The sequence below is a fragment of the Mustela erminea genome, chromosome 10 (assembly GCF_009829155.1).
Source record: "Mustela erminea isolate mMusErm1 chromosome 10, mMusErm1.Pri, whole genome shotgun sequence".
NCBI lineage: Eukaryota > Metazoa > Chordata > Mammalia > Carnivora > Mustelidae > Mustela > Mustela erminea.
The window spans coordinates 72,125,326-72,144,485 of NC_045623.1; the positions used below are offsets into that span (position 1 = coordinate 72,125,326).

The 19,160-nt window shown below is 52.2% G+C and overlaps 1 protein-coding gene across 1 annotated transcript; it reads left to right on the plus strand.

The window, feature by feature from the left end:
• The first annotated feature begins 1,811 nt into the window (after positions 1-1,811).
• Positions 1,812-10,835, plus strand: LOC116568212. Its single transcript, XM_032303734.1, has 5 exons — positions 1,812-1,910; positions 4,034-4,318; positions 7,113-7,172; positions 9,939-10,073; positions 10,777-10,835. The coding sequence occupies exons 1-5, from the start codon at positions 1,812-1,814 to the stop codon at positions 10,801-10,803; spliced, it is 606 nt and encodes a 201-aa protein (XP_032159625.1). The 3' UTR covers positions 10,804-10,835.
• The last annotated feature ends 8,325 nt before the right edge of the window (positions 10,836-19,160 follow it).

The window sequence follows — 19,160 nt, forward strand, 5'->3', positions numbered from 1 at the left end:
AGGTACAGGCAATACATCCCCAGAAGCCCTCCCTGGGCCCACTCTCCTTGTGGCGTTGTCCTTGTCTGTCCACACCTGCTCTGAGGCTGTGAGTTGTTGGAGGGCCCGGGCCCACTTCACTCACTCCGGCATCCACAGCATTTGCTGCTAGTGGCACTCAGAATACATACCAGAATAATCCATGAGTGGCTCTGCAAAGCAAAAAAAAGCAAGAGAAAAGTGACAGCAGGAGAAGAGCTGGAAGGGAACCGACAAGTTTAGGGCCCCCCCTCCGCCTTTATGTGCCAGGCACTAGGCTGGTTACTTACGTGTACGGGCAGGTTAGTACCCCCCAAGACTGCCGTGTATATTATTTCTTCATTGACAGATAAGGAGATGAAGGCTCACAGAGGCCCTGAGACTTGCTAGAGATAAGGCAGCTGAAAAGCCGCCCCACAAAACTCAAGGTCCCATTCATGGATCTGCCAGGCCCTTTTCAGCATGCTGGGCTCCTTCCAGTTGGCATAAGGAAATTTGGTCAGAGCCTCAAGACCCAAAGAGCAGCCTCTCCCCACCCGTGCTCTACCCTCACCCCAGCTGTGCAAACAGACTCCAGCTGGGACATTCTAAGAAGGGTAAGGAGGAGGGTCTGGCAGGTCTGACAGGTCAGGGTGAGCTGGGCTTTCCTGAGAAGAACTCCCAACACAAGGTGGCCTAGAATACATGCTTCTGCAGGCTTGCTCAGGATGGGGGCTGAGAGCCTGGCCGGCTGCCTCCAGATGCTGTGATCTCAGCTGGCAGGACGACTCTAAAAATCACTCCAGGGCAATAGGACGCCTCCCTGGTCAGCCCTGCATGGCTAGGACTCTGTGCAAATTCACAGGTCTTGAAGCAAGCCCCAGGTGTTTGTGATATCAGAGGTCACGTGCCTCCCACTACCACCACCCCCCCCACCACTGGGAGCCATGCAAGGGACAGAAGGCAGGGAAACCCCGCTGGCTTGCTCCCCCTGCCTGCCCAGCCCTTTCTCTTTATCCTCTTTGCTCCAGAGTCTTACCTTCCAAGCGCTCGTTTCATTCACCCCTTCTCTCCTTCCAAGGCCCACGCAAGGCTAGAGGTTGTTATCCTAAGGGTCCTGTCACCAGTTCTGTAGAAATCCTTGGCAGAGAGTGGGGGCTAAAGGAAAGACCTCCCTGAAAAGAACACAGCCCAGGATGCTCCCTGTCTGGCACCACGGTCAGGGTCAGAGCTTTCCCACCTGCCATTGCAGAGGACAAGTTCCTGGGGTTGAGTGATTTTGTTTCTGAAGGACCAGATAATCCACTGGCAGGAGGACTTGGGGATGAAGATTGATTCGTTCACACTAAGACAGACACAGGTGGCACCGACGCCCTCCGGTGACAGGCACATGGGCTTCCCACGCGCACTTGGCTCTCGGGCCCCCAGAGAGCTGGGGATGCACCCTGCCCCAGGGCTGACACGGGCAGAAAGGCAAGCAGAACCTGATCCCCAGATCCCTGCCACACCTCCCCAGAGGCTGCCTGCAAGCTCTCCCTTTTCAGATCAGGCCGCTAGGAGTCTGGAAAGCAGTGTCTGCAGGAGGGAACCTCCCAGCCCAAAAAAGCCACACCCCACCCCTCCCCCGGGGTGAGGTGCCCGGAGGCAGCCAAGCCACAGGGGACGCTGGAATGCATGAAGATTTTATCAACCCTCCACAGACATTTGATGCTCACCTACGGTGTGCGAGACCCTCAGGATGGGAGATGGGGTGGCAGAGGGACCCCAGAGTCCGGCGTCAGAAAGCATGGGCCTTGCCATTTCTTACTCCCATCATGCTAAATTTCAAGTGCGAACATCATTCGCTCACCAAGAGTGTGTCGGCCGAGTTCACAGGAGTTGTTCGATCTCACCCACTTCTCTATGTGAGAGATGTGAGAACAGGGATCCAGCAAACACGCCATCGGTCCGGGGTGCACACGGCGGCCCCCACTGGCTCACATGTAGAGCAGATTCAGAGCAGTACCCATCTCACAGGGTTGTTGGGAGGATGAATTGACCCATGGAAAATTCTTAGAACAGTCCCCGGCACCAAGTAAGCAGTCAGTAGGTCCTTGTCATAAATTCTGTTCGCTGGAACAGCAGAACCTCAATTCACCTAACTCAAATCTCACCCCCCACACACTGTCAATCTGCTCTTGTTTCTCATTTTGTTGGTTTATACACACCTCCAACAACCAGCCTCTGGATGTCAGCCGAACAGGGGAATCACTGGGGAGTATGAGCAGCTTGAGGCGTGCCCTTCAAAGCCCCCCAAAACTGGCCCAATCTCCCTTCCTAGCCTCATGGTCTGCTCCTCTGCCCTCATGCTGAACAATAACTACTTCCCTGAGCTGACCCCAGGTTCTAGTCCTTCTAGGCCTTTGTTCAGACTTCAGACTTTCCATCTCTGTTTCTACGGGGTCTGGAGTTCCAAGAGTGGTTGGTATCCAGGGATCCTTCTGCTGATGTAAATCTCAAGATCCATGTGAGATAAGAGAGATCCACTGACTTTCAAGTCAGAGCTATGGCACCAAATCCCAGCTCTGCCACTTTGTCTGTGTGGCCTTGAATGAGTTACTTACCCTCCCTGAACCCAAGTTCAAGTTTTCAATTCATACACACACAAACTACATAAAGAGATACAGTTTTCTCAATTTTTAATTTTTTCCATAGCTTTTCATGAGCTTGTATGAACACTATCTTAACCATACTGAAATCCAATTTAAGGAGGCATGTATTTAACACCAACCAAGATACTTGATCATTTTGAATTTGGTCTCAAGGTGTCTCATGACATGCTCAGAGCATCTCAGACCCCAAAGGAGTGACGCCTGAACTGCACTGAGAATTCTGCTCGATCTTGTCTTTGGCGTGTAGCCACAACCCCGCCCCCCAATCTTTCAATGCCCATTCCCAAGTTGAATGACCCCTGTGACGTCACAGCCTGTGTATTGTGAGCTCCTTGGCGATGGAGGCTGGGTCTGATTCACTCCACAGGGTCCAAGGAATCGTTCAATAAATCCTTGAATGGACCATCGTCCATTCCTGCCATCCATCCTTCCAGCCATGCAATCATCCACTCATCAAGTGGGTCTTTTAGGACTTGGTCTTATGTAGGGAACTCATGTTCAGCATGAGCCTCTGCCTTCTGTGTCCTCTTACATTCTTCCCTCTCATGCGATCCTTCCAGCCAGGTCTGTCGCTCTCATGGGATCCTCTGCCTTTTGGATTTCGATCTCCAGTATAACTTCTTTCATTCCCACCCAAGCAGGGCCTCACACCTTCATGCAGGTGGAAGCTGGGGCTGGCACCTGGGAAGGAATAATGCCCGGCAGTCCACAGCTGGAGGCCTTTAAGGACATCTGGATGGACCATGAGTTGCTCTCTCAGCCTTTCAAGCCCCAGGGGGGCCAAATCTGAGCCTAGGCAGATAAGGAAGCTAGATTGTCATGTGCACATTTGGTGTGTGTGTTGCAGGGTGGGGGGAAGCTCGGGGGAGGGCCAGATCTCACTTAGCCCAGAAAGCCCTTCTTATCTACAAGTCCTTTGAAGTTGGGGAGGTCCCAGGGACTGGAGGCCAGAGAGGAGCCTATTCTCCACACCCAAGTCCCCATCATTCCTCCACTGCAGAGGCTGGGCCTTGTCCTGGAGTAATTCTGGGACCTCAGAAGTTCACAAGTCCTTCACTCACTCAGCAAGCACTTCTGAGCTAGTGAGTGCCAGGCCCTGTGCTCACTGCTGAGGAGACTAAGAAGAATCAGACCCACATGCTTATTTGCAACTACAAATGCTCTCAAATTGCCCCTCACCCAAGAAGGGATGCAGACGTGGAAATAGAGACAGGGCCCAGGAGGGCTTACAATCTTCAGTCCTGCTCTGGAATTTGGTGCCTCATTTGATGCCCCCACACCCCCTAAAATGTCCAAACAAGCAACAGGGCTTCAAGATACTGCTCACACACCCCTCGAGATGATGGAAACCATTCTCCCTTCCTTCTTCCCTTCCCACACCCCAGCAGCCTGCTAGAACATGGGACCCTCTGGTCGGCGCATTATCTCTGAGAGCCTCCCTTGGAGCTGAAACAACTTACCCCAGGTGTTCTGCCCTCTTCCTAACTCTGCCGCCTGAGGCTGCCAGAGCCCCTCAGGCTGCACCTGCCCCCAGGGCAACCCTGAAAAGAACTGGGGGCAATGACTGGTTTCCACAAAGCTTTCCTGAAGGCGTTTTGCTGCAGAAAGACCGCTCTAGCAGCGGTGAGCAGGAAGCATGTGCCCAGGACCCAGGACCTCAGGAAAACCAGGTGAGACATGACTCAGGACCTGAGTCAGGCAGCAGCCAGCTTGGGACCAACCAGAAGGCCACTGGACAGAGACTCAGTGGGGAGTGCTGCTGAGCTTGGGAGAGAAGCGACTGCCTTAGAGAGTTGGCTCGATGGCACATCCTGGCTAATGAGGGGGTCTTAATCCCTCTCTTCTGGCGAGCATGGGAGATAAGACCAGCAAAACCGAGAAAACAGAGAACAGGAGCAGCTTTGAGCTCCCAGCCCCCAGCCCCATCCCCGCCCTGGCCAGATGTGCACCCCTTCCTTGTCTCTCCCTTCCTAAACATGTATTCTCAAATTGCTAGGGTCCCTGCCTTGGTAGCTGGAGGACAAGGGTGGTACCTGGGTCATCTCTGTTCCATCCCAGCCCCGCCCCTCCCCATGCCTAGCTGAGGACCTGCACATGGCAATGTCCCAGGAAACATACACTGAATAAAACGGACCCTGGTTTATGCTGGTTGTAACTGGTGCAGACAGAAACTGTGTGTCTGAGGAATAAGGGTCAGCCAACTTTAGGGTCAGGAGACCCAAGCCTAAGCCCTGGCTCTGCCATTGACTTACTTTGCTCGAGGGTAACCTTGAGCAGGTCTTTTGTTTTTCCATGGGACTCACTTTCTCCCTTCTAGAAGAACCACACAAGACAATTCTGAGGGTTCCTAAGCCATAAAACACCCCCCAATGGTCCAGGGGCCCCCCTCTCCATATTTATTTGGCACATGTTATGTCCCCTATCGGGGACATTTGAGAAGACCACCATCTCCTTTCTCCCAGTTCACCTCCATGCCCCTCACCCACAACAAGCTATTTCCTGGGAACCAAAGGAGGAATGTGTCCAACTGTAAGCTTGGCCAAATCAAGCCAAGTCACCTTTGCTATTTAAAACCTCTCTCTCTGCAGAAACAGTCTGTTGAAGCTGGGAGGAGAAGCAAATCCCTCCTCATTTAGGAGTCCACTTTGCGGTGGCTCTAAATTCCCGGGGATTAAGAGACCTCCAGCACCAGCTTCCCACTGCCCTTTTCTCTAAATTCTCCCCTGAGGCCACTAGGTCGATTGGAATGTTCAGCCCACCCCCTCGGTGGCCAGGCAGGATAAGCTCTCTCTCTGGGGACACTCTGCTGGCTGTCGTGTTTCTCAGAACTAATCCACGTTGACAATCTCTGGCCCAGGCATTTCTAAGAGGCCTGAGTGGTGCAGTACAGAAGTCCCGGGTCCTCCAGGGATCAGGAGTAGCCGGGAATGAAGGGGGCCAATGCTAGAGCCAACAGGATGGACGGTGGGGTCTGGTGCTGTGAGCTCTTGTGTCCCCAGCATAGTCAAGCCACAGCAGACCCTCAGGAGAATGTGTCCTGTACCCGCATTGTACAGACAAAAAACCGAGGCCCCCAGAAGGCATGGCACTTACCCAAAGTAACGCCATCTGTTCCTGGGGTGTGGGGGGGGGGGGCAACACAGATCCAGGTCTCAGTTCTTCATTTATCCTACAACCTTCTGTTTTGTTTTGTTTTTAAACTATCTCCCAAGCTCCAAGGCTCCCACTTGGGATGCTGAGATAAATGTGTATTCATTTAACAAACATATATAGAAAACTGGCTACAGGCCAGCCATGGTTCCAAGCACTTTATCAATATAATCTCATTGAATCCTCCCTGGAAGTAGCTTTTATTATCTCCCATTTACAAAGAGGAAGGCTGGAAGTCCAGGAGATGAAGGAACTGTTTCCACGGTCACACAGCTAATGGGACAAATCTAGGTTTGAACCCAGGTCTGTCCTGTACTCCTTCCTCCGCTTTGGGTTGCTATTTTGGAAGCAAGAGAAGCTTAATCTGGATACAGGATGGTGTCGTCTGACCGGGATGCAGGCCACAGGCCAGAGGTCAGACAGGCAAGCTCTGAGGGCGTCAGGGAGGCAGCCCAACAACAGGCCTGCCCCAGCCGCCTCCCCTCTGACCAGTGTGGCCCTGACACCCACCTCCAGGGAACTCTGGCTGCTTTGTCTTCAACCTGAATTGTGCACCCTGCCCCCCAGCCCCCAGGTCATGGTTCGTGGCAGCAGCCCAGCCGTCACCTGTACAGGCCCCTGCCAGTCAGGTGTGCGCCTCAGCCGTTCAGTCCGGGCTGCTGCTGTTGGGGTAGGGACTCCTGAGGATGGAAGAATGGAAGGCCTTGCCAGCCCCAGAGGTAACACGCACCAGCTGCTGCCGCAGCCCCCCGCCGCTTCTGCAAGATCACGCCAAGGGCAGCCTGCAGGTCATACGTCTAGACAGTCAGACTGAGAACGGGGCTCGGCATCTTGGTAGAAGTTTCCTGAATTCCTTCCACCTTCGGGAGTGGAAACTAAGCTAACCAGGAATTGGTTCTAATTATAGGGAAATAAGGAGAATTGAACAAGAGCTCCTCAAGGTTGAAGTCTTCTGGAGGGTTTCTCCAGCAGTCTTCCTTTGTTCATCTGTCCAGCGAGAAACACCAGAGCACGGCGTCTGGGCCAGCTCCTGGCGGGAATTGGGCACAGACAGGGTTAGACTGGGGCCCTGCCCAGCAGGAGTGCCCATCTAGTGCAGCAGTAGCCAGGGAGCCAAGGAGCCCAGCCCACGACGGCATGGGTGCCATCAACAAGGAGGCTGGGGGGTGGAGGACGCCTGAGGGGCACAGGTGCACAGCCTGGAGGTCAGCACATGCTCCTGAGCAGAGTGGAGGTGGAGGTCCTCTTCCCCCACCTTCTTCCCACACTGCAGGGCCCCGCTGAAACTCTACCTCTTCCTCCTGACTTCTTCAGGACACGCTGATGGTCGCTCACCGCTTATTCCTTCAACGGACATTGACCAAGAAGAGACCGGTGAGCGTACTCGTGGAGTTAACGGCTGCTCCTTTCTGCCATGAATCTTGGCACACATGTCCCCCAGCACACCATCTTAAGGGGCCTGTGTGTGTGTGGGTTTTCTTGCTCTGAAGCATTTCTTAAGTCTCTTCAAGCAGTAGTCAAGTATGATTGGGAACCTCGTCTCTGGAATCCAGCATTCACATTTGAATCTGGAATCTGTCCCTGTGTAATCTTAAGCAAGCTGCTTAGCCTCTTAGAGTGTCAGTTCCATTTGTCAACTTGGTACAACGATAGTTACTTGAGAAGGCTGTGTGGGTTAAATAAAGCAATCCATGTTAATTGCTGAGCCTAGCGCCTGGCTTGTTCGTGTTGTTATGAACAAGGACAGTCTCTACTGCTAATCCCAATGGCCCACGGCGTGTCAGACGGTCCCTGCACGGAGTATTTTATAAATGTCTGGTACTTGATTACCCTTTGGCAGGAAATGGGGGATAGATATGTGTGGTCTTTTTAAAAAAACATTTTCCTGTGGTGGTAAGATACACATAACCCCAAATTCGCTATCTTAACCATTTTTAAGGGCACAATTCCGTAGCATTAAGCACATTCGTGCTGTTGCACAACCATCCCCACTATCCATCTCCAGAACGTTCTCATCTTCCCAAACAGAAACTCTGCACCCGCTAAACAGTACCTCCTCTCTTTCCTTCCCCCCAGCATGTGGTGACCGCCGTTCTAGTTTAGGTCTTTATAAATTTGCCTGGTCTAGAGATCTCGGAGAGGTGCAATCACACACAATTTGTCCTTTTGTGTTTGACTTACTCCACTTAGTGTTTTCAGGGTTCATCGTGTGGTAGGACATGTCCGAATCACGTTCCTTTTTAGGGCTGAATAACATCCCATTGTCTAGACAGATCACATTTCCTTTATCCATCCCGCTGTTGATGGCTGCGTTGTTGTCTCTACTATGGCCATGGAAGGCGATAGCGCATCTAAGAGTTGCTCAGTGTATGTTTATTTTGGGGCTCCTGTGAGTAATACTGCAATGAGCATTGGAGTCATTGAGTGTTTGAGTCCCTGCTTTCAGTTCTTTTGAGGGTATTCTGACAGGTGGACCTGACGGATCACAGAGAAGTTCTAATTTGGTTTTCTTGAGGAACAGCCGTGCTGTTTTCCCCAGCGACATTTTACATTCCCACCAGCCAGGTCATACGGCCTTAAAGTAGAAGTTGAGAGGGTGTGATAGACTCCCAGGATGGCTGACACCCTCTCGGGGAGACTTGTCCCAATGCAAGAGAAACTGAGTAGTGACAAAAGGGGGTGAGCCCAGAGGGGGTGCTGAGGGCCAGGAGAGGACTAAAGCAACACCAAGAAGAAAGGGTGTATGAGCCCAGAGCTTGGGGCCCCGCAAGAAAGCCCAGAGCTGGGGAGGCTGCTGTGTGTGTTCACCGTGCAGCCTGGGGGCAGAGTGGGTAGCTCCAGAGTCAGCGTGAAGTCCACTTGGGGAGATTAGATCCATCTCGAAGTCAGGCAGACTTTCAGAGAGCCTGAGCTTTCCAGCAATGTGAGTGGGGAGCTCTGTATCATGGGAGGTGTGCAAGGAGCCACTGGTGTCATTTTGAACGGAATGCTAAAGGGCTTTGGAGCTTGGACTGGATAGCCACAGTGATCCAGAAGAGCGGTGTGTTTTGAAACTCTGTCATTCAAGGATGCTGTGTTCTTTGAATCCAGTGGCTAGATTCCACTGAGCCCATTTGCAGGCAATGACTCTATAACTTGCTATTCTCACGCATCCGGGCGATTTCTGCCAGCTTCTCTGAGAATCTCTATTGGCACAAGCATCGCTCTGCCCCAGCAGGGGTGAACTTCATTTCCATTTGCCATGATATCAGGTGACACCGGACGTTCCTGTGGCTCCTGTCTACCTTTCTGATTGCAAGTTATACTGTGTGCATGCAGAGGAAGGCTGCAGGGATTGGAATGGGAAATAGTGCAAAGGCGAGTGAGGAAAAGGGGTCTCTCATCTGGCCTGCAAGGACCTCCAGAGTCAGCTCCTCTCCCCCACTCTAGGCATTCTCTCTCTTGCATGCTTCTCTCTTTCCAACCACTCAACTTATGCTCCTGGCCGGGCCTACCTCCTGGGATGCCAACTCTCTTTCTCTCCACCTACACAAACCCTACCATCTTTTTATGGCTTATCCAGGTTTCCCTTTCCATAAGGAGTTCGCAAAGATCTCCTCCCATAGGCTTTGCATGATGGGGCACCGTTTAAGGCAGTCGTTCATAGATGTTTATTACTGAAATCCCACTCGAAGCCTGGACTGTTCTCTACACTGGGGACATGTCCATAAAAAGAGGTGACATCTTTGCTATCATTGAGCTTATATTGCAGCCGGAGACATGGAAACAAATACATAAAATCATTTGATACAGTCATGATTGCTGCAGACACAATGAAACTGGGAGTCTTCTTTAGATAGAGCAGTCAGGGAAGACCTCTCCAAGAAGAGGTATTTGAGCCACAACCTGAATTTTGAGGATCTGGTGGGGTAGGGAGCCCCCTGGGACACACAAAGGCAGTGATCCCTGAGTAAGCTTGGTCTTTTCAAGGAAAAAGAAAAAAGCCACTGTGGCTGGAACATGAAGAATGAGGCAGCATGGATAATGTGACAATAGAGAAAGAGGCAGGGGAGATGTTATAAGCCATGGTAAGTTTTGCAATGAGAAGCCATCTGAGGGTTTTAAGCACAGAAGTGATCTGATCTGATTTATGACATACAGAAGAACATCACCCTGGCTGCTGTATACAGAACGCTTCAAAGAAGGAAGAGATCCGAAGCAGGGAGACCAATTAGAAGCCTGCAAGAGCAAACCAGGCAAGAGATGGCTTGGACCAGTGCAGTAGCAGTGCGGATGGTGAGGGGTCAGCTTGGAGATCTATTTTGAAGGTATATCTTCCTGGGGATTGGGAGAAGGAAGACCTGGCAGAGAAGGTGACACTTCCCTGGGTTGTTGGGTTGTAGAGAAGGATGAGGAGTCTTCCAGAGAAAGAGAAAGAGAGAAAGAGAAAAGAACATTCCAGAAAGGCTTTTTTGTTTGTTTTTTGTTTTGTTTTGTTTTAAGATTCAGAGGCAAAAAAGTGGATGGTGCTTTCGGCACAATGGCCATGATTGGCATGGACTGATGAGTTTGCAGATGTAACAAGTGAGAAGTAGGTCAGAGAGCACAGAGGAGCATTATGGGAAGGGCTTTGTCTCTATTATGGCAACAGGGAGACCCTAAAGGTGCTAGCACATCTAAGAGTTGCTCAGTGTATGCTTATGGAAGGACCACCCATAGGAGCTCCAGGATTATCAAAGTGTGGAAAATACTTTTATGGGTATTTTATGGGACCCTGTATGGACCCTGTATGGGTATTTTATGGGACCCTGTAGAAACAGCCTGATGTGTAACAACTGGAGATTCTCCTCTCCCGATGCCATAGGAAACTTGCTGCCCAGGTTGAACTCTAATCTGGAACGCAGTTGGCATATGAACTCTTTGAGCATCCAGCTCCCTGGGGGACAGCATCTGGCCAGGGATCCCAACCAGACTTCACTGTCTTTATATACCTCACCAGGCCATGCCCAGCCTTATTCACAGATAGAACAAACTCGGTCCCGTGTACCTGTTGTATTTCTACCAGCCAATACAAATAGAAGCTTCTGGACACTATTCTTCATGGCCATTTATCACTCACTCTTGCAAGATTTTTGAGAGGTACTGATATGTTCATTCTTGCCATGGCTCAGTCTCTAATAAGCTGTTTGACTCTAGGTGAACACTTTACTCTGGGCCTTAGTTTCCCCATCTGGAAAGTGAGAAGATTAGACTTAGTGACCAAAGGTGTTTGCCAGCTCTGGAACCCTCTGACGAGTTTACTTGGTTCCTTTTCTGCTCAGAACCCATCTGTGTGTCTGCTCGTCATGCAAGGGAACAGTGTTTGGACGGAGCCAGGCCCATGACCATTCTTGGACCCCAGGGCCAAGAGGCCCAGCTGGATTCCGCTGAAGGGAAAAGCAGAATCCTGTGAGGGTCTGGTGTGCCCTGTGCTTTCTGGAAAGTGCTTGCAAGCCTGAATTTCCAGCCCATATGCTGGAGCAAGCCATCCTCCCTTTGAAACCTAAGAAAGGCCGCAGGCGCGGCCATTCACCTGTCACATGGTTTTCATAATTTCCCTGGCACCTTGGCTAGTCATTGAAGCGGGTTTCGGGGGGCGGTGGGGTAAGCCCCAGGTCTGACAAGGACGTGCGGACTGCAACGCATTTGGAGGAAAAAAATTGGAGCCGAGATCTTACAGAGCACGCCCCTGGGAGAGTCCGGCCACAGGGGTACGCTCATGAATATTCGGGGTCCTGCTGAAGTCTAGCTAGCTGGGTCGCAGCGTAGCACGGGTTAAACAGATGACACCTGGGAGAGTCGAGTCAGCCAGGACCTGTGAGCCCGGCCCAGGGTAGCATGAGGAAGGGCGAGGAAGAGTGGAGTTGGAAGGTGCAGAGCTCAGGACGGTGGGGGGATGCCATGCTCGCGACATGTCTGTACAATCTCAAAAATTGTATGTCACCCCTTCTCTCGACAGAGATTATTACTATGTGTGCTGTGCTGGCTGCTAAGGGCCGAGTGTGGGACTCGGAACCAGTCCTTTCCTTCCAGGAAACACGGGTGCCCAGAAGAGGAGTGTTGTAATTCCCACTGAGGACGCTCAAGGGGAGGTAAGCGTGGTCTCAGGAGATGACCAGGGAGGCTCTCTGGAGGTGGAGACGAGCCACACTAGGAAATTCACCAAGAGAAATCCACGGCTCTGTGGCACCAGTGGAGAGAGCTTGGACTTCGGACCAGATGGGCTTGGTTTCAAGCTGACTCTCTGAGCTTCTGTGTTCTCATGAGTGAAATGAGAAATAAAATTCTAGCTTTAGGGATCTTATAGAGTTGAAGTGAGTTGGTTAAATGAAATGAGCCTGGTTCGAAATAGGGTCTCTGGACATGGTTGATCGTGGGGCCCCCGGCGGGGTGATGAAGAGTTTGGGGGCAGAATATCTGCTGGGCTGCTTCCTCCTCAGCCTGGACTGGGCTTGTCCCTGCCCCTGGGGCCAGGGTTGCGTAGGTGGGGTGTGACCCGGCACCCTAGGTCTTGGGGGCCAGTTTGACCTGAGCTTCCTGAGGGCCTTGCTACAGCAGGTTTCTGTGAGCCCGGTGAATTTCCACAAGCCAGGAGGGCCCCTACTCTGAGGCTCATACCTCGGGAACTTGAGATGTTGGCCAAGTTCAAGCCGTGGGAGGGGAAGGCAAGTGCTGCGTCGGCTAGATTTGGTGGGGAAATGGGCCTCCAGGGTGGAAAAGGAAAATAAAGGAGTCCTGCTGTAGCTTGCTTGCAGAAAGGTAGTTCTCAAAGCCTCCCCCACAACCTCCTCCCTTGCCCCAGGCCTTTGCTGGAGAACACGTTTTAGAATCTAACAAAGACCCTCTTCCTCCAGGAAGCCTGCTTGGATGGTCTGGTCACTTATGACCTCTCATGCCTCCAACCCTGTGTGTTTGAATGTGGCTTCACGCTCATATGCAGCACACTCAGATTGTAAGCTTGCAACAGGAAAACCAATAGGGACAGAAGAAAATACACATTTACTGAGCCCCTACTGTGTACCTCACTTGGGCTGGAGCGCCTCTCCTATATCACCTCACTTAAGCCTTTTAAGAGTACCCAGAGGAAGGACCACTTTCTCTATTTTCACAGAGGAAGAGATAAAGGTTCCAAGGGGAATGAGCTCCAGAATTGAAGCCCAGGTCTGCTGGAATCTGAAGCTCAGCCAGCTCCTTTGTATAGAAGCCAGATCCTCTTAGGAAAAAGTATACATTCTTTGGTGAAATTAGTTTGGGAAATGGTATTTGTTAAGCATCCCTCCTGAATCTCCACAGCAGCATATTCAAGGCTCTGAGAAGTTCTGCAGAAAACTTACTTTGTTTAGCTCAGCACTCCCTGAATCACATTATAACTGCTAACAGCCTCCACAGCCCCTGGGCACACACTCTGGGGTACCCTATCTATAAGGCAAAGATGGCTAAAGTGGGAGTGCTCAGAAACAAGCTCTCTGAGGAACTTTAGGGGGCCTGTGAAGGCTGAAGAGGACATGAATGACAGGAGGTTAGAGGAAGGGCTCAGGAAGTTGGAGGGAGCCCCAGGAGGGGTCTGGACAGGATGGCAAACTGCCCCAGCTGAGACCCAGCATCCTAAGGACCTGAACTGTACTTTGACCACAGAAGTCTGTCTATAAAGCCACCAAGCACAGTGACTTGAGTCACACTACAGGGCACTGCAGGCAGGAGGCTGTAGCTGTCTGTCTCAGTTGCCTGAGGAAACGCAAAACACAGCATGACATTAAAGTCCTTTGACTTCAGTTGGAAGACTCTTTAGAAGATTCTGACCAGTTCCCCACAAGCCACAGGCATATTCCAGTGCCATGCTTTGCTCAGTTCCCTCGTTCCCTCACTGAAGTGTCCTTCCCTCTGCACAGCTCCATCTCAACATCCACCACACAGCGCATCCGTCAGGACTTGGAGGACTCCACACTGTCTGCTCTTTCTGGAAGTGGGGAATCCCGCTCCATTTCCCCTCCCGAAGGAACCCACCTGGAGGGCGATACGCTGTCAGGCCACCGCAGTGTGACAAACGCTGTTGTGTCCCAGCGTTGACAGCCCAGATGGGAGACTTCTGGAAACTGTCAGATGAGGCAGGTGAAGGAAAGGGGTGATGGCACATTTATAGCCGGGAGTGTAATCAAAATCTTCGAGTAACATCTCACACTTGTTGTCTAAAGCGATGTCTCTTGAAATGGGTCCCCGAACCAACAGCAACACTGCCACCCGGGAATGAGTTTTCTTGTAGGCAACCCCTCCCAGAACAACTGAGTCAGAATCCTGGGGCGGAGCCCCCCAGAGAGTGTTAATAGGGCCTCCCGGTGATTCTGAAACATGCTCAAGTTCGAAAACCACTGCCCTGCAATCATTCCCGTTCCAGTAACTGCTCCTCAAAAGGAACAATGTTCTCCTCCCCATTACAGAAGGTGGCCCAGAGAGGACACTTGCTCCATCCTAAGACACACAAGCGATGGGCTGCAGAGCTGAGGCCGTCCGAGTTTCCCCGCAGTGGGGTGGAGAGCTGTGTGCCCACCATCCTGAGCGAGCTGTTCATTCGCCTAGGCCCCAGAGAAAGCCTTAATTGGCTCATTAATAGCTGTGATTAGAGAGAATGGGGAAGCCTTTATCTTTGAAGTCCCCGGGCTCCGCTAGAAGCCCTTGTGCGGAGCTTGCTGTGGCTAATTAAAGCTGAGCTGTGTTTCCTGTCAAGGGCCCAGAGTGTTAATGGCTTCAAGCGAGAAAAATTAAGCTTCCATTTCCATTCAGGGGTAATGGATAGAAGCAGCCGAATGGAGATGAGAAGAGGCCTTTTAGAGGGGTAGGGCCCCCGCGCTGGAGGCAAAGCTCTAGATCTCTTCTGCAATAGGAGACCAAAGAGGTCCGGCTGGCTTTGGGGGGCTTTGGGGGGGTGGTCTCAGATTCCCACAGAGGCAAGCCTCGGCCTGGCATCAATCATTCTTAGTGTTTTCTGATGTTTGACCATTTCAGCTTCTTGGCCTCTGATTGCACCTGCTCAGGTGTGGGAATTGAAAGAGGTGAGGTGATAGTCCTTGTTGGCCTCAGGATTCTCATGGGTGGCGAAGGTTCTGGTCCCCTAAGTCATCTTCACTGCAGGTTCCTAGTGCTCTCACTACTACTACTAATTTCTTGGTCCCCTGCCCTCCGAGCCCTCACTCAATGACAAGTAAGTGGTTTTACATGATTGTGCAGAATGCTCTCAACGGTTTAACAGAAAATGCTCGAGACATGGGGTACGTTAGTTTTGACTTGCACAAGGGAACCTGTGTCTGAGCAAAGGATCAGACCTGGCTGCAACCAAATCAAAACCCCTTGTTTTTCACCATGGATATAACCAAACCTTCCTGACCCTTGAACTTCCTTTCTCAGCCAGGTCGTTTCAAGCCAAAAGTGCTATCAATTTCAAAGCTGAACGTGTGCCCATGCTCACCCCTCTCCAGTTTGAAGGGTCTAGAGAGCAGTCTGGGGCGTCCCTGCTTGCCCAGGGCCCAGGCTGAGTGAACAGTCAATGAATGAATGAATGGCCATTCTGAGGGAGGGGGAATGTTCTATTTCTTTGGCTAGAATTCATCTCTTGCTCCTGGCATCTCCCCAGGGCTTGTACCTTTCTCAAGCCGTTCAGCACAACATTGATTACTGTCGCCATTCTGTTCCTCCTCCTGGAGGTGGTAAGCAGGTCCAGGGCAGGGACGAGATCTGACTTGCCTCTTTATCCCCCACTCTGCACCCAGGAAACAGCGCCCAAGAGACCTAAGGAAGGGTTTACCGAAAGAAGGATCAAGAGAACGAAAACTTGAGTCCAGCAGAATTGCCTCAGAAATGGTCCTTGTCTGGCAGTGAAAGGGTTAACCTATATGGGTGCACCTTCTCTTTCTAACCCAGGCTCCCTCCCCAGGCTGAGCTAACTAGGCTGGGCCTAGAAGGTGGGGCTGGGGGGTCTGGCCAACGTGGAAGCCCTGGCAGGATGGAGGGGATAGGACCAAGGGACCACTGTCACCTACAACTCCTTCACACAGAAAGAGGGGGAGTGTCCCCAGCTTCCTGACCTGCTCAGCAGCTCCCCACTCAGCCAGGTATGCTAGGTTCCTCAGGGTCTGTGTGCCCTTGGCCTCGCCCTGGAGGTCGGCAGGGTAGAGACGAAAAAACACAGAAAAACCCTGGCTCCTTCAAGGACAGTCGTGCCCACCTCCACGTGTCCCCCGGGCCCCTCCACTGTGTGAAACGAGGCAGTAATAACGATGCCACTTCCGGAGTGCAGTTGAGATCTGGAACACATTGGCCAATGAGATGGGCAGCGCGAATGGTGAGGAGATGCTGTTTGGTGGCCCTTGTCCACAGTGGCTCCCAGAAAGCCTGAAAGTGTCGCTGTGGGTAGGGAAGAAAACAGACCAAATCGTGCTCTCCTCCTTCCTCACCTGGCTTTCTTCCTCTTCTTGCAGCCAATGGAAGCACTCGGTGCTCCAAAGAGGGAGGGCTCTACCCCTGGGCAGGGTGCTGCGAGACTTCCTCCGTGAGTCGGCCTCCCCCACACCATGCCCCCGGCTGGTGGACCCAGGACCACGCAGCAGGTCAGCCATCTCCACAGCCAACATTCAGAGGAGGGATCAACCCTGTGGAAAAGGTGGGGACATAGAGACCAGGGAGATGCAAAAAAGCCATGTGCCCCCGGTTGGTCTCAAATGTCAAGGCTGCTCGAGATTTGAAAACTCAGGACTTTCTGAGTCTGCATTTTGCCTTCCCCAAACCACAGGCCTCCCTTCCCTCTCCCTCCCTACACTTGCTCTGCTTCCTACCCTACCCACCCCCCAGGTGCTATTCAGTGACAGTCTGCTCAGTCACATGCCCACCTCCTCCACACATCCTTAAGCTGGGACAGCCAATTCTGTGATAGCTGGAATCAGGATGCTAGCATGAATTACAGTCTGCCACCTGTTGGAAAGAAGCACATGAGGGGGGGTCTCCCCCTCTAGACTGAGACCCTTGGGGCAACCAAACCTATATTCTATTCATCTCCATGCTCCTCTATACTACCCAGCCACACAGCCTTGTTCCAAGTGCTGTGCCAAAGAGGAACACAAAGAAGATGATTCTACTCAAGGTCCTTTCTCCGGGCCCGTTTCTTCACAAGATGGTGGGACTAAATCAAAGGTTTAAAAAGGCCAGGGGATAAGCTCTACACAACCTGCCTGTCCCGACTGCCTCTCTGACCTCACCTCCTATATTTCAGCAGCACTGGCCTTATTTTCCCCTCAAGACGTCAGTCAGCTCTGCCACAGGACCTTTGCACCTGCTGTTTTTACTTCTGGGAATGGTCTTCCCCCAGGCTTCCCCAGGGCTCTCTCCTCCACTCCCTCAGGTCTTCCATTCCCTGACCATGCTGTTACAAACTGTGCCATCCCCCTCCCTCAGAATTCTGTCTCCCAATTCTGCTCTATTTTTCTCTGACACATGTATTGGCATCTTACATTTTCGAACAATCTTAGGCTGTTAGCTAGCTACCTCAGAATTACCTAGGGAGCTGGTTTAAAAGATTCCTGGCCCCCACCATGCCAGCTAAATCAGGATCACAGGGGTAGGGACTGGTTATTTGTATCTTATGAAAGCTCTCGGGTGTCTCTGAGGCACAGACAGGGTTTAGGAACTGCTGTAAAATATCACTGGAACAAACTTAGGTCCCCCCAAAGATGGGTCATCATAGAAGTCCAAGCCTGAGCCTCACTAGACCCTTTTCCCCACCCCTCACTCCTTATCCCCTCTAACCACACAGAACCAGCTGTTTTGTCCTCTGAGCAGAGCACCCCTTTCGTCTCTCTGTTCGGCTTTTACTCCCCTCTTCCCTCTCCTCTGCTGTCCTCTCCTGTACTTCCAACTCACTGCTGATGCCATCTCCTCTGGGAACCCCGTCTGCCTCCTGGACCGCCTCCCACCACATCCGAGTCCGTAACTTCTGCGTCTGTACCCAGAGGACCTTGCACAAATCTTTGGTAGAGGATTGATGTCAATTTTTCAGATGCTTGTCCTTCTCCATAGATCATGACTCTGGATAAGGCGACGATTCCATGTGGTTCATCGATACTCCCAGGCCCCGCATGGTACTTGGCACGTGGCTAGAGCTTCATCAGTGCCAAGGGTGGAATGAACGTCATGAGGCACGCATGGGCGGGTGCGTACGTGCATGCTTGGCAAGATCAGAGGTTTTAAGTTTGTAATTTGTTTTCAAACTGACCCAACATTTTCTGGTCACCTCAGTCCAGCTGACCATTGTTTGCAGCTCAAGTCTGCTTTTAGGACAGACCCTGGCAGGCAACCCCTTCCCTGCCTTGCTGCAAGTGACCCAGCTTCCCCGGGAAGCTGCTCCTGCTAGAGCGCCTTGCTCTGTGGCCGGGACCATCCAAGCCTTCTGCTGTTGAGGTTCCAGAGAGCAAAGCAGCCCCTGGGAGATCTTTTGTTCATGGGGAGGACCTTCTCTTGCCCCTCCAAAGTCAGATGACAGAAGCCCCATAGGCTAAAATGGGATTTATCCCTGATGGTGCTCCAAGCAGAGAGGAAAAACAGCATCCCCCCCACCCAAAGCACCAGGACCACTCTGTGATTGGCATGAACTCTCAGAGATCTTTGGGGACAGCCTCTTAGTCCCGCAGATGCATGGTTGGATGAGAGGGTCTGCACGATCCAGACACTTGCTAGGGTCCCAGGGCCACCACGGGACTCAACCCCTCTCAGTGAGAGGTTCTTCCCCTGCCATCCACCTCTCACCCCTTCCCTGCTGGAGAATGGCTGGACTTCCTCTTAATGAGAGCCGTGATTTATGTTGGCTGGGCCCAATTAACGCCAAGCTCTCTCGGGCCGCCAAGTGCCCCGCCGGCCAGCAGCTGAGGCCTGTCTGGCAGGACATATTTGGATGATGAAGCCATGCTGCGTGCTAAACTCGGCGCAGGAAAGAGCAGTTCGACTTGGATGCCCACCAAAGGCTGCCAGGCTTGGCTCCTGTCCACGCGTTGGGCAACAAGGCTGTCTGGCAGGGGATAAGGGCAGTGCTTCCCTGGCGGGAGGGGTGAGCTGGCCTGGGAGAGCACTGCTCCCAGGCAACATGCCTTCCCTGGGGCTTGGCGGAGCCCAGCAAGTAGAGGCCAGGGGCGGGGGACCCTGAGATGGGAGCCAGGGAATCTGTACTCAGACCCAGCCCCTCTAGTAACTCCTTCTTGGTGACCCTGGGCTCACTGTTTATCTTCCTCTCTGTGCCTCAACTTCTCCCCAGTACGGTGGAAAGGAATTCCTTGCCTGTCTCAGGAAGCACATGAGGGACATAGAGAG